Source organism: Schistocerca serialis, chromosome 3 (assembly GCF_023864345.2).
Source record: "Schistocerca serialis cubense isolate TAMUIC-IGC-003099 chromosome 3, iqSchSeri2.2, whole genome shotgun sequence".
NCBI lineage: Eukaryota > Metazoa > Arthropoda > Insecta > Orthoptera > Acrididae > Schistocerca > Schistocerca serialis.
The window spans coordinates 535,497,056-535,513,329 of NC_064640.1; the positions used below are offsets into that span (position 1 = coordinate 535,497,056).

Sequence of the window (16,274 nt, forward strand, 5' to 3'; positions counted from 1 at the left end):
CATCACAGCTGCCGTGGTTAATGTATTTCGCTTTTAGGAAAGTGCTTCTAACTTTAGACGCCAATTTCGTTTTTATTCAAAAAGGGAAATTTTAAAACATTTAGAAAAGAAAACGAGACACTAATTGTATTGACAAAATTTAGTGGACATGAAGCTTACCTTTCCATTACACACTCAGATGATCCCAAATGACTTTTTGCAGTTATTCTACTGTCCTCTCACTGTACTTTCCGCTTTTATGTATTTTATCAAGAAGTGCACTTCCTTTTGACATTTTGTCATAAAAATAAGCACACGATACCCCAGTAAAGTGTGTTTTGACAATGAGCAAGGCCTTGCCTTTCCACTATCGGTGATAAAAGGAAACTCGCTTTTTATATTTCAGTCAAAATTACATTTTCGTTTAGAAATGATGAAACAGTGATTGTATACATTTAAAATTGCCACGTATCCTCTAAACATTTTCAGACTGATTACCGAAGCAGGAATGGAAATTCTTACTAACTAAACCAACAGTGCGCAGTAAATTGCTAGTGTAAAATTCTTTAGTCAAGGTGAATCACAAAAAAAAAAAAAAAAAAATAATGATACAGATGTCTCTGGGCACTACGCGACTTAACTTCTGAAGTCATCAGTCCCCTAGAACCTAGAACTACTTAAACCTAACTAAACTAAGGACATCACACACATCCATGCCCGACGCAGGATTCGAACCTGCGACTGTAGCGGTCGCGCAGTTCCAGACTGTAGCGCATAGAACCGCTCGGCCACTCTGGCCGGCGAATCACAAAAGCGGGGCATTCGAATGTCACCAAAAGAACTTTCGGAACAGTGGCACATTTCGAGAAAAAAACTGGACTGTCACGAGAAAAACGAAACGAATGGGCATCCTATTCTGGCTCAGTCTGTTGCTTTACAGAAGCCTAAAGAAAGAGATCTACAAAACTTTTACCTTATGCGGAGCACCTGTAGCTGCGCGCAAGAACCCACCGGTAAGATCCTCGTAATAGCTCAATACATACCCTGTAAGCTGTCCTAATCCACATCAAATCGTGCAAATTATCTCAGGAATATGGAACTATCTTCCGCATCGCAGGGACTGCTCCTGCACGGATGGTGAGAGTGGCCAGGCGCCAAGAAACTGCTCTGCCCCCCCCCCCCCCCCCCCCCCCCGCCATGGAATACCACAAGCCGGCGTCCTTGGACGGGTTCTCGAGCGACGATAAGCGCTGTTGGTTGACAGATACTCGGCGGACGCGCAACGGGCGGCCTTTATATAGAGACCGGCTGGAAAGGAGCGCAGAGTCGCCCTGGCCAGCATGTCGCAGTTCTACCTGAGGACGATCGCTTTCTTCGACAAGCGTGTGCCCCCCAAGCTGCGGCCTCTTTGGGAGCACCCTGCAGGTACGCTGTCTCTCTGCCCACTGTACATTAAGATCGTTTCACACTTGACGGGATGGAACAGAAGGTCAAAACGTTCCACAATGCATTTCAAATCACATAGACCGCCAACGGAACGGAACGAGACAGACGGTAGTTAGTCCATAAGTAAGAGTGGTTTAACAGCAGCGTACGGTGATCTAAAACATGCCATTCCAAATTATTTAGCTGAAACTTTACGAACAAATTCTTCGGAATGCAGCTGCATAAATTTTATACATGAAACCTTCGCTAATTTGGAATTCACGAAGTGAAACGAAGCCTTAACGTACCAGACAGTTCATTTGTTGAAAATATTTGCACATCCCCTCCGTTCCCATACGCTTCAGCTATGGCCGATAGTGAATAACGTTTGTGTGTATTATTGTTGGTAACAAATACGCAACAACGTCAAATTCTGCACAGTTCGCTTACTGAAGGTTGCATAACGAACTGTGTTAATTTACATCTGTGTGATCGCTTAAGTGCATTGAAGTGTCATGCAACACAGTACAGCAACCAAGATTAGTGTTAGGTATAGATATAAATCATGAACTTTGGGAGGTATTGGGGATGAAAATATTGTCGTGGTATCATCGTGAGGGAGTAGTGCCTCTTTGGCTGCTATAGACCATATCATTATAGCTCCAGATGACAGCAACAATTAACTGGTAAAGTAAGTTCCGTTGTAGAGTAAATGTAGGATAGAAATTTCCAGTAAAGCACCGATTTTCACTTTGGTATACATATAGTAATGTATCGGTTTATGTACCGTGCCTTTAATTTGTTTAATCTTATTGTTCGTTATTGTGATACCATTACATTAGTTGCTCTTAAATTAAATATAGTGACAGTCTTTCACGTAATATTACAGTTAACTTAGTTTTTATTTAACCACTACATACGCTGTATATTCCTAGTTATAACTTCAGATAACTATTTTACCAAAAACAATCGTTATTCTGATTTTCAGTAATTCAGACTGAGACTCGTAAGTTTGTCCGAATTAGTGAGGCTTCACTGTATTTGCTTATTGTAAACAACGGCATCATACCTGCTGTTACGTTATTTTTTTGTCCCAGACGCGTTTCGCCTTCTGTTTCAAAACTATCTTGTATGAGCAATTTGAAATATATCACGAAAAATTAATTTTAGATTTAAAACAGTTTACGTCCTGATTTATGCATTACATAAAAGATACTTACAATTACCTTTCCTAATGCGCACCCTGGCAACGTTCCTCTTCCTTCTGGAACCACGTGCTGAGAGTGACATTTGCACTCCACTTGAGAACATATTGCGCATAATTGGGTTGAGACTGTGTTGATGAAAGCCGCAAAGAGGGAAAATGCAATTTATATATGCGTAAAATGCACGAAAATTTGTTTCAAAGTTGGAAATTTGTGGTAAGGTCTTATGGGACCAAACTGCTGAGGTCATCGGTCCCTAAGCTTACACACTACTTAATCTAACTTAAACTAACTTACGCTAAGGACGACATACGCACCCATGTCCGAGGGAGGACTCGAACCTCCGACGAGGGGAGCCGCGCGGACCGTGACAAGACGTCCGAGACAGCGCGGCTACCCCGCCCGGCCGAAATTGGTTTCAATTACGGCTGTGGTCATATGGAGAATAAACAGGAACGTTGATAGTACTTACAAAAATCCGTAATCCCACATCATTGTATGTGAAAATCAAGACGTGAACTGCTTCAAGTCTGTAAATGAAATTTTGTAGATAAAAAGAAGAATTTGACATTTCAGAGGATCCACTAGCCAAGCAATTTTCGTAACAAATCTAACTAATCCGTCAGCTAAATGCTTCTAATAGAACCTAACCGTTGGAATAAACGCGGAATTCTTGAATATCCCAACGTTCATGAAGTACCGCAATTAAGTTTTACTCCATAAGCAGTAAGACCATTAACACTTGTTCGCAGTCAGCATCGAATGCGGAAGTAGTGTATCACAATTCGTTCTGTTATTTTTCTGATTTACTCCATATGTATAAACAATATTCTGTACTAAAAGTTTTGATCAGTATTTCGCAAGAAAGGCAGGTGCTAGAGAAGAAAAAGTCACCCAAACTAAATATAACTTTGTTAAATTACGAGAGTATCATCTATGCCATCTGCTAGCAAATCATGTAAACTCATATTTGTGTGTGTGTGTGTGTGTGTGTGTGTGTGTGTGTGTGTGTGTGTGTGTGTGTGTTCGTATTTTGCAAACATTGTATCAGACGCAGAAATAACGGTAGAGGTTGTCAACACGTATGCATTTTCGTACTTCTCTTCGCGGTAACATCACATTTCTTCTTTACTACCAACTTTGGCTGAGCGTCTACCTGTATCACAGGCCCCAGCCGCACGGAATTTAGCGTCGAAATTGGTACAGTGTGCTTTCAACAGCATGTATGTGACATATAACCAAAAGAATTCGTCAACATAGACGTTGCTACCACTACTGGCGGAATACTAATTTCAAGGCGGAGAACAAAGATAAAAACTCCGGCCACGCTTTCTTGGAATATGCAGTATGTGAGAAAAAGATATACGAGACAGGTAAAGAAATTTATGCTAGAGAGTCGTCTATTTTGGAACGGTGTGAATCACTGCATGTGAGCAGTTGCTTTTAAGCGATCCAAGGGTGTCTTATTTTCTCGAAATACTCTTCTTTTTCATAATTTTCTGAGGATCCTTCCGGGAATATAATGCAAGCTTTTTTTTCCACCACCTCGATGTTCATTGTCTAATTCACTTGAAGCATCACTTCTCGGTAGTTTATCATTGTAAAATTGTGAGCAGCGCCAGCAAGAAAAACATCCCTGCAAAAGATAAATATGTTAACATCGAACATAAATTTGTTATAACGCCCTTCCTGATAGCATTTGTTTGGAGTGAGGAATTATAGACAAGTAAGATTTTGACGATAAACAGTACAGACAAGATGAGGATAGAAGCTTTTGAAATGTCGTGCTGTAGAAGAATTCTGAAACTTAGATGGGTAGATCGAGAAACTGATGAAGAGATACAGAGTATAACGATTGAGAATACAGCTTTATGACCCATATTTATTTAAAAAAATAGGATAGCTTGTAGGACACCTCCTAAGCCGTCAAGAAATCGTCAGTTTGGTAGTGAAAGAATCCGTAGGGGTAACAACTGTATGGGGAGACTACGGCTTAAATACTGTGGACAACTGAAACGGATGTAGGGTGCAATAATTATGCAAATATGAAAAGACTTACTCCAGGAGAAGTAGCGTTGAAGACTCCACCTTACCAGTCTTTGGCTGATGACAACAACAACAATAACAACAATATTGTTCAACTTACCACTGATGTCCGGTAAAAGTGATTTTTCACGATATGACGTTTGCACCAGAAACATCGGGAGAAGCAATTACCAAACTGATAAACCACCCTACACTTCCCTACATCTATACTATACAGGGTGTTACAAAAAGGTACGGCCAAACTTTCAGGAAACATTCCTCATACACAAAGAAAGAAAATATGTTATGTGGACATGTGTCCGGAAACGCTTACTTTCCATGTTAGAGCTCATTTTATTACTTCTCTACAAATCACATTAATCATGGAATGGAAACACACAGCAACAAAACGTACCAGCATGACTTCAAACACTTTGTTACAGGAAATGTTCTAAATGTCCTCCGTTAGCGAGAATAATGCATCCACCCTCCGTCGCATGGAATCCCTGATGCGCTGATGCAGCCCTGGAGAATGGCGTATTGGTATCACAGCCGTCCACAATACGAGCACGAAGAGTCTCTACATTTGATACCGGGGTTGCGTAGACAAGAGCTTTCAAATGCCCCCATAAATGAAAGTCAAGAGGGTTGAGGTCAGGAGAGCGTGGAGGCCATGGAATTGGTCCGCCTTTACCAATCCATCGGTCACCGAATCTGTTGTTGAGAAGCGTACGAACACTTCGACTGAAATGTGCAGGAGCTCCATTGTGCATGAACCACATGTTGTGTCGTACTTGTAAAGGCACATGTTCTAGCAGCACAGGTAGAGTATCCCGTGTGAAATCATGATAACGTGCTCCATTGAGCGTAGGTGGAAGAACATGGGGCCCAATCAAGACATCACCAACAATGCCTGCCCAAACGTTCACAGAAAATCTGTGTTGATGATGTGATTGCACAGTTGCGTGCGGATTCTCGTCAGCCCACACATGTTGATTGTGAAAATTTACAATTTGATCACGTTGGAATGAAGCCTCATCCGTAAAGAGAACATTTGCACTGAAATGAGGATTGACACATTGTTGGATGAACCATTCGCAGAAGTGTACCCGTGGAGGCCAATCAGCTGCTGATAGTGCCTGCACACGCTGTACATGCTACGGAAACAACTGGTTCTCCCGTAGCACTCTCCATACAGTGACGTGGTCAACGTTACCTTGTACAGCAGCAACTTCTCTGACGCTGACATTAGGGTTATCGTCAACTGCACGAAGAATTGCCTCGTCCATTGCAGGTGTCCTCGTCGTTCTAGGTCTTCCCCAGTCGCGAGTCATAGGGTGGAATGTTCCGTGCTCCCTAAGACGCCGATCAATTGCTTCGAACGTCTTCCTGTCGGGACACCTTCGTTCTGGAAATCTGTCTCGATACAAACGTATCGCGCCACGGCTATTGTCCCGTGCTAATCCATACATCAAATGGGCATCTGCCAACTCCGCATTTGTAAACATTGCACTGACTGCAAAACTACGTTCGTGATGAACACTAACCTGTTGATGCTACGTACTGATGTGCTTGATGCTAGTACTGCAGAGCAATGAGTCGCATGTCAACACAAGCACCGAAATCAACATTACCTTCCTTCAATTGGGCCAACTGGCGGTGAATCGAGGAAGTACAGTACATACTGACGAAACAAAAATGAGCTCTAACATGGAAATTAAGCGTTTCCGGACACATGTCCACATAACATTATTTGTGTGTGAGCTGTGTGAGGAATGTTTCCTGAAAGTTTGGCCGTACCTTTTTGTAACACCCTGTATAAGCCACCTTACGATGTCGGGCCGAAGGTGCTTCCGGTATCTGTCTACACATTCTTGCCTGTTCCAGTTGCGAATGGCGCTTAGGAAGAATAATTATCAGTAACCCTTCTCATTACGTGTAATTCGTCGGATTTTCTGGTTGTGGGCAGTTCGCGAAACTGTATGTGGGAGGAAGTAAAATGCAGTAATATACTCTCTCGGAACTTCGATCATATACTCTCTGTGGTGTACAACGGCTGTCTTGTAGGGTCTATCACAGGAGTTTGTTGAGAATCTGCGCAATGCTTTCGCATCGACTAAGAGACTGCGCTGTTCCTCTTTGGGCCTTGTCTATCCTAACTGGTAATGGCCCCAGACAGATGAGCAACACTCAAGCATCGGGCGAATAAGTGTTTTGTAAGGCACTTCCAATTAATCTCACCCTGGTATCTGCTTTTCTTACAATTTGTTTTATGTGGTCATTCCACTTTAGGTCGGTCCTACTCCTATGTAACTTACCGATGTTGCTGATAGCCGTGATTTGTAGCCAGTAGTGTAATTGTACCGTAGTGATCTTTTTTGCCAGTTTATACGCTAAACGTTACATTTTATTTACGTTACGGTCAACCACTACTTCCTATACCAATCGTAGATCCTCTGTAGGTATTTCTTGCAACTCACTACGGTCTTCTGGCGCTGCTACCTTCCTACAGACAACCGCATCGTCTGCAAACAGCCTCATGAAGTTTCTGGCGATATCCACTAGATTATTTATATATTTTGGATCTGTCGATATTGTCCCATTAAGAGCGACGTATTGAGTTCTGTCTGAGAGAAAGCCCTGAATCCAGTTACAAACCTTTTCCGATACTCGGTAGGCTCGTATTTTTTCACTACACGACTATTCAAAATGGTTCAAATGGCTCGGAGCACTATGGGACTTAACTGCTGAGATCGTCAGTCCTCTAGAACTTAGAACTACTTAAACCTAACTAACCTAAGGACATCACACACATCCATGCCCGAGGCAGGATTTGAGCCTGCGACCGTAGCGGTCGCGCGGTTCCAGACTGTAGCGCCTAGAACCGCTTGGGCCACTCCGGCCGGCACGACTGTTGGGAACTGTTTAAAACGCCCACTTTAAGACAAGAAACACCCCATCAACCTTGGCGCCTTTGTCTACAATATCCTGGATCACACAGCCGAATAGAGTGAGCTGAGTTTCGCAAGATCCATGTTTGCGGATTCCATGTTAATTTTCATAGAGGACGTTTTCCTTCTTCAGATATGCTATAGTAAGTGAGCATATTCGTGAATAAGCCTAGCGTCACTGTAAAAAGACGTACACACATCAGACGGATACACACAACACTGCATGTGTCGCGCTAAACCACCCGTGCGCTGGTGAAGAAGAAAGAAATAAAGTAATATGGGTCTAATGTGGCATCGATGTCAGTGGGGACGGAGCACAAGCTCGGAATGGACAAGGAATGGGAAAGCCACGCCATTTCCAAAGATGATGGTAAGTTCCAGTGGGACCAAACTGCTGAGGTCATCGGTCCCTAGGCTTACACACTACTTAATCTAATTTAATCTAACTTACGCTAAGGACAACACACACACCCATGCCCAAGGGAGGACTCGAACCTTCGAAGGGGGGGAGCCGCACGAACCGTGGAAAGGCACCGGTACCTAGACAGCGCGGCTACCACGCGCGGCCATTTCCAAGGGAAACATTCTCGTGTTCACCTGAAACTGTATAGAGAATTCACTGCAAAACCGGTGTCTAGATAGCTGCTCGGAACTTTGAGTCCCACTCAGCTAGTGGCTTAACTACTGAGATACTTTGCTCTTTCACTGGTAAGTTTAGAGTTTTAGGGGTGCGGTGTACCATCTGAACATGGAGTGCTGTTTCCTAACTAATTCGAGCTGATAATACAGACGCTGGGCCATCTCGACCGTGAAAATGAGGTATCGTATGTGGTGTGCACAAAGAAAATTCAGCATGGACGAATGAACAATACTCGCGTCCGGTGCTGATATCTTGCTAGCTACTGTCGGTTTGCGTGTGATCAATCAATGTTCGACATTCCAAAAATATGGCATACAGATAATTCTTAATTTACTCATTGTGGTTCGTATTGTTAACATGACTATGTTACTTTCCTGAAGAGTGAAAGGAGAATAGCTCTCCTTCAGTTGCAAATCGTGATTTTTGTTAAAATGCGCTATGTTTTTAGAGCCCTGCCGACTCAACTTCTGACACATTACATAATTTTGAGGTAACAGCTATTTTTCGTTCTGCACGCACAGAGACTAGATAGAATATGATATAATTATGGCCAATGTATTCTTACAAGAGTTACTCACTCGCTTAATAGCAAGTAATAATTTGTGGCACTGATAATTTACGCTGTATGAAAAAGGCCTTGCGTATTGCAGCATTTCACTTATGCATGTATGTAAAGATATGAGGTGACTTCAAAAAGTAAATTACGCATTATTATCGCAGGCCATTGAAGTCAGATTAGCAAAGACAAGGGTTCAAATACGCGTCCAGATATCCAGATTTAGGTTTTCCGTGATTTTCCTAAATCGCTCCAAACAAATGTCAGGATGGTTCCTTTGGAACGGCACAGCCGATTTCCTTCCCCATCCTCGAAACAGTCGGAGCTTATGCTCCGTCTGAAATGACCTTGGTATCACCAGAACGTTAGTCGCTAATCTTTCTTTTTTTTTTATTGTGGCAGACCAAGTAACTTTTATTGAATGCTGCACTGTATTCGTAAGTGACAGAAATACGTGACACTGTTTCTCAACACAATCGCCAAGTTCCTGCAAACAACGCTCGGAACGTTAAAGTAATCGTTCAATTCCGCGACGACGGAAATCTGCTCCTTTGTCGCAGACCCACTTGATAACGGCCGAAAGGACGTCTTCATAGCTGGAAAATCTCCGATTGTAGCGAATCAGTTCTTCGACTGGCTGGACATGGCCGTCTGTGATCGACGTCGACGTCGACAATCAGCATCACCCACGTCTGTGTGGCCAAGTCAAATTGTCGACACCATTTCACCATGGGTCGATGCAACACTGAATTTGATCGATATACCAAAAGAATTTGCTCACAGGAATCGCACTGTACCGCGAACTTCAACTTTGGAGTACGTTCCCAGTTTGCTGCGCCATTTCACTCTCACAGTGCGATGCCCGTGTCATCCGTACACCGCAGTAGAACTGCGTCGGCAAGAATACCAGAACATGTACTCTTTTCTGACAATACGCCCGCCGCTCTTGTTGCGCAATGACCTTAGCGCGGGCCGACATGTGTAATTCACTTTTTAACATAATGGCTTCCTGCAGACTTCGGAGATGACGGGTACAATGCACACACAATGCGCGTTTTAAAACAGAATTACAGTTAACTGCGCGCATATAACTTGAGTAGCAATTTTTGTTTGTTCTCTGCTTAATGACCTGTCACGTCGTGATCAACTCTGCCGGGAAAGTTATATCACATCCGTCTTATTCTTTAGGAAAGAAAGCGGTGTGTCTTTTTTCTTGCAGAATATGCGAACTTCGTGCACATTAAACGGTAGCCGGGGTCCCTAAGGCATGCTAATGTGGTGCACTCTGCGCGTACGTAACCGTTTTTCATCTCAGTTCGTCGCAGAAAGTTTCATCGCCAGTATTCGACCGCCAAGGCGTGGGCATACAAGCACTGAACTGTGCATCAGCGTTCTGGGTTAAAGTCGAGGCTTCTGTGGAGCAGTCCTTTTGAGTTACTGCAATCGCATTAGGGAAGACCTACGTTGAATTCTTTAGCCTGCCATCCAGATTTAACTTTTCCGTGGTTACCCTAAATCACTTAAGGGAAATGCCGGGACGATTCCTCTGAAGAGGACACGGCCAATTTCCTTCCCATCCACTCCCTGCCAGTCTTTGTGGTCCACCTCGAATAATTCCGTTGTCGAAAGAAGCTAAGCTTAAATTTTTCTTCCTTTTTTAGAAAACTTCTCCGGCGTGTCTCGCGGAGTGTAGGAATCTGACACTATTGTTCTTGAACCAACTTCGACTGCTCCCCACAGAAAATTTATATCCCCGTAAAAGGAATAATTTTTCTGGCTCAATTTGTTTGGTCAGTAAAATAAACACTCATGTATGTACTTAGTGCTCACAGTTCTCCCGAAACCGTCTTTGTACCACTCAGCTGAAAATCACGTTTCACCGATTATTTATAGATGGTCGCTGATCGTGTTAATTTAGGACACACGACATTTTGACAGCATCATGATACACAAAGAACAGCGAACGGCCTCTCTACTCACAAGCATTCACGACAAAGTTTACATGCTTATACTTCGAAATCCTGAGGTTTAACATATATATCTGTAATTCAGAAAAACTGTTGTACTGACAGCTAAATTTTATAAAATAAAATAAGGATTGATAAAATAAAAAGATATTTACGTAGATTCTCCACAGCTAATTACAAGATGACAGCCTCGTCAGAAGTTGTTGATACGTTTGCAGAAAACTCTCCCCAGAACGTTTCATTTTTATATGTTCTTCAGAAGGATATGTAATGCACAGAAGAAGACAAAACGTCTAAAATCTACTACGGTTTTTTATCTCACTGGAACAGAGCGTCCAATCTCGTAATAATGAATTCTGTATGAAAAGTGCTTGGCGTTTAATAGGACCAAAACGGATTTGGTTTTCTAAGAAGATAAAACTGTTGCGACGGCGCAGGAAGGCGTATTGATCAAATGGTTCAAATGGCTCTGAGCACTATGGGACTCAACGTCTTAGGTCATAAGTCCCCTAGAACTTAGAACTACTTAAACCTAACTAACCTAAGGACATCACACACACCCATGCCCGAGGCAAGATTCGAACCTGCGACCGTAGCAGTCCCGCGGTTCCGGACTGCAGCGCCAGAACCGCTAGACCACCGCGGCCGGCCGCGTATTGATCACCATAAGCTTTAAACTAATAGGAGTATGGTTCTTTTCGCCTGGAGAGTGCGCTAAGAATATTCCAATAACTAGCAGAAAAATTTCATCGGCTCTAAGAAATTGTTAAAAATATTTTACTACTATCATTACGAGCAAAGTAGGTCACAAGAAATGGAAACTCAACTTACAGGGACAGTATTTTCAGAATATGGAAGTGTGTTACAAAAATTGTATCTGGTGCTAATCGAAAAACGTCCTTCGGAGACCTCTTCAGAAAACTGGGTATTTTGACAACCACTTCAAAATATGTATTAATGGCTTTTGTCACTGTCAATAGTTCTCTTTTCACAAAAAATAGTGAAAAGCGGTAACATAACACTACTACCAAAAACATCTGCTAACAAAGACTGCAGCGGGTTAACAGAAGTACAAAATGTAGTCAGATGCATGGCTACACATGTATTCAAGAACCTATCAGAGCAGATTAAATGCCAAGGAGATAATTTGGTGGAATTTAAGACTGAATTAAAGAACTTTCTGTTAGGCAACACCTTTTGAAGCAATGAAAAGTATTCAAATGCACTGAAAAGTATTCTAATGCACTGAAAAGTATCTTCAAAGAAACTCTTACATTCAATGTTTTAAGTTCAAATGGTTCAAATGGCTCTGAGCATTATGGGACTTAACATCTGAGGTCATCAGTCCCCTAGAACTTAGAACTACTGAAACCTGACTAACCTAAGGACATCACACACATCCATGCTCGAGGCAGGATTCGAACCTGCGACCGTAGCAGTCGCGCGGTTCCGGACTGAAGCGCCTAGAACCGCTCTGCCAACGCGGCCGGCTAAAGTTTTAAGCAATTTTATAATTAGGATTAACATCATAATATAGGAAAATTAAGGTCATTTCAGGATATTTGCACTAAAGTGTCCATTTCTGGCGTCTCCTCACATGCCAGAAACCACTCTCCGCGGGATCCATGCGATATCACTAATGTATGCGCAACCATATCCTCGAAAACCTCCGACGACACCTCACATTTTATTAATTGGTTAATAATTAAAATTTTGTATATGTGAAGTAATATTTAAATTCACCCTGAACTCAGCCACAATTTTATGGAGCAGTTGTATGATCAAAAGCACTATTAAGAAGAACAGATTGTTTAGAAGAATGTTGCACTCATTGGCAAATCACGTGAAATGTACCAGTGTAATTTTTGGGGATGTCAACCCCATATAAGTTTTACGTAAGTACAGCATGCGACGCACCGACGCAAACCCCTGAAAGAAAGCTAGAGTATTGTCACAGCACAAGAGACAGCGCTAGGAAGCCGAGGGGGTCTGAAGTTCGTGTGAACGATGACGATTGACATGGGAGTGCACGCAGAAATATTGAAACATCTGCGAGTTTGAGAGGCTACTAGAGCACATGAAAAAATATAGAAAAAATATTTGATAAAATGTTGAACATTGTCATACAGTGTGGTGCAGTCGATGCTAATTTGAATGATAACAGTTGGCGCCGCCAAAAAAGTTGGAATAATAAGCTATAATTCAAAAGAGAATGAATAGGCTATAGGCCTTTTCTTTCATTTAATCACCTTCCCACGAATCATCCTCAAAAATTAGATCGACGCAGTCAATCAGAGCTCACCATCATTTTGTAGATAACAAAGAAAATATCATACATATGTGTAGGAGAATACTTCTTCAAACGTAGATGATACACCAGAACACTGTTTCAAGATAAAGGCTATGAAATTTGTTGTTCAAAATTAAATAGTGCAGGTCGCAAACTCTGAAACTAACATTTCATTGCAATCAGTCTACACCATATGAACAGATACAAATTCCGTTGCGTAAATAGACATAACAATTGACGTTTAATAGATAGAAGCAGTTTAAATAGTATAACATACAGTTGTATTATACGTATACAAAGAAAAAAGCGTACACAGCACACAAATTAAGGAAACACTTTTCATTAAATAATCTATTTTTAACAGTGTAAATGTCAGCTTCATTAAAGGAGAAAAATACAGTTGTTTTTGACGGTATTTGGTACCTAGAAAGGAAAAAACACAATGGATAAAGTACATAGGCTCTATATTTTGCCTTCTAAATACTGTCTGATGTGACTATTTTTCTCTACCAAATAAATATCGATATTCTGACTTGTTAGGGTGATAGGTGTCCTATTATTTCGCTTCTCAGCAGCTTGCCATAGAAAATTGTTAAGAATACACGTTACAAAGTTGGCTTTGGCCATTAATAAGTTTTATCATTACTAGCTCCTTAAACCCAGAACATTAAAAGTGGGTGGGGGGGGGGGGGGGAGGGGGAGAATATTACATTTCTGCCAAACCATCGTAAAGTTTAGTCCACATTTTATTAAAAGGAAGTCATAATTTATAGGTTACGATTTAATTAATTACAATTATTCGGTTTCCAATGGTAGGTTACATACGAAATTAAGTACAAAATGTCCATTTTATACCATACTGCAATCATAGGTTTTACGAGGGTTTTCGTAATGTAGGGTTAATTCTGATACTATATCATGACTTTTTGTATGACGGTTAGTATCCTATAACCTCACTTTCACCGTTAGGTATTGGGGTAAGCGATGTGACGTGTTGGTGTTCTGTCTAACGTGAAAACATCGCTGTTTGACAGTGACGTCGCTTGCCTTTTCGTTCCGTACACATTCAGTACGAATCGACCATTACTCTCTGGTTAGCTGCATCCACTGACCAGCTCTAGCGAAGTCATATATGACTTAGACCCTCCGGGGGATGCATCCCTAATCCTCTTGTCGTCGGCAGGGCGTTAAGTACTAATCTTCATTCTTCGAAATCTACGAGTGTTATTTTTCAGAAATGACATGGCCTTCATCGAGGTTAATCGTCTCTTCTGTCGAAATTAGCGAGGCTTTCGTAACGACTGATCGTGTGAACACAGCTTGTCCTCGAAACGCACATAAGCCAAGCGGCAGATAGCGGCTAGCAGCTAGATACGGTGTTCCTTGACATTCGGAGAGCTCTTCACGCCATTCCCACAATAAAGCGCCCACTTACCTACCACGTGAGTGGTATACGACTGGCTCTAGTATTTGTTCTTTTGTAGGACGCAATATATCTCCTAAAGCACAAAGGCGCGTCGACCTCTCCTCGATTGCAAGCGGTCATTGAGAGCGCTTGGGGCGAGAAAAAGGATTAGTCACCACAACAGTATTTTCACTTTCGGTGTTCTCTCAGGTGACAGAAATGCTGATCTTCCTGGTGCATTGTATATGGGAGAACAAGACACAGCACGTGCTTGGATTAAAATAAGCGTAAGACTGGGATGTAAACTTTCGCCTCTACTATTCAGCCAGTACAGGGTGGTCCATAGGTGTGAAACCGCCATTCTAAAACACACATAGGTGGATAAATAGAAATTTAAAGTCGAGTGGTATGAAACGGAAGAGGGTGGGAAACCTGTGAGGGGATGTTACCAACATGGTGGCCTTTTTGGAAGTCACCGTCATAGATCCAATTCGTAATCTCCAAATGAAAGGAGGGACATGTGAGATATTAAACAGATAGAGAATTGCACGATAGAAACAATGGTGTTTTTCACTTGAGCACTTTATGCATCCTCGAGTTACGTCGTAGTTTATACAAAACAGGGCAAATGCTGATGATGACACGTAAAGGTCACAGGATGTGCTCGACGGGTTTCCAACACTTTGAAAGGTTGTTGTTACCCACTTCACACATTCCGCTCGGACTTTAACCAACACATGTACCGGAGTGTGAACACAAACGTCAACAATCCGCTTCCTGAGGTATGACTTAGGCTGGTCTCAGTTTTCTGCCAAATGTGGATAACACGGGTGCGCATCTATGTTGAAATCAGGGTGTTCTCAATGTGTTCGGCTTGTGTTAACCTCATCTTCTTTCGCGTCACTTGTAAGGAAGAAAAATCAGTTAAAACTCGAGAGTTATCTGTCTATTTAATATGTCAATCACACCCTTTCCATTTCAATATTACGAGGATCATCCGAGATGAAGGCTTCCAAGATGGTAGCCATATTGTTAACATTGCCTCACACGTTTTCTTCGTCTCCTATCTCATATTACTTAACTTTACATTTCTGTTTATCCACCCGTTTATGTTTTAGAACCGTGATTCCACGCTTGCAGATCATCCTAAATATCGAGAAGCAATGAAGGAAATAAAAGATAGGTTCAGAAGCGGGATTAAAATTAAAGGTGAAAGGATATCGGTGATAAGATTCACTGAGGACATTGCTGTACTTTGAGAAAGTGAGGAAGAACCACAGTTTTTTTTCCTTTATTATTATTTCATCCCACTCGCCCCATATGGGCGGGATGTGGGCTGTCAGCGAAGACAAATCGCTGCTCTTCAGCCATATGACAGTAAAAATTTTAAAACATATCATAAAATTAGACATGTCGGTTGACAAAGATGAATGCTTGACACAACAAAAAGACAGATCGTCAGATAAATAAGTCAAAATATAAAATGTTGATTTGGTGAGTTATTAAAATATTGACACAGATGAAATGACAAAATGAATGTTTCACAATATGTAAAAGATACATGGACAGATACATAAGTTAAAAGAAAAAAAAGCCGATGTGTTGACTGGTTAAGATAGAGACAAAGACATCTGAAGTGATGAGTGGATATAGACTGCCAGGGATAGGATTGTCATGGGAACAGGGCAGTCGAAGTAATCCATAAGAGGGTGATGGTGTGGGCGGATGTTTGGAGGGATTTGGTAGAGTGAAGAGGAATGCTGTTTTGGACCAAGGCTCAGGATGTGAGTGGAGTGGAAGGGAACCCTAACCAGGGGAGAAGGTTGGGTTC

At 41.9% G+C, this 16,274-nt stretch overlaps 1 protein-coding gene across 1 annotated transcript in view; it reads left to right on the plus strand.

Annotated features, from left to right (window-relative positions):
- Positions 1–1,244: 1,244 nt before the first annotated feature.
- LOC126470410 (mitochondrial pyruvate carrier 2-like) overlaps positions 1,245–16,274 on the plus strand; it is a 49,788-nt gene continuing 34,758 nt past the window's right edge. Inside the window, exon 1 of the mRNA XM_050098260.1 lies at positions 1,245–1,404. Coding sequence (XP_049954217.1) covers positions 1,320–1,404 — 85 coding nt within the window. The 5' untranslated portion in view covers positions 1,245–1,319. The remainder of the gene's footprint in view (positions 1,405–16,274) is intronic.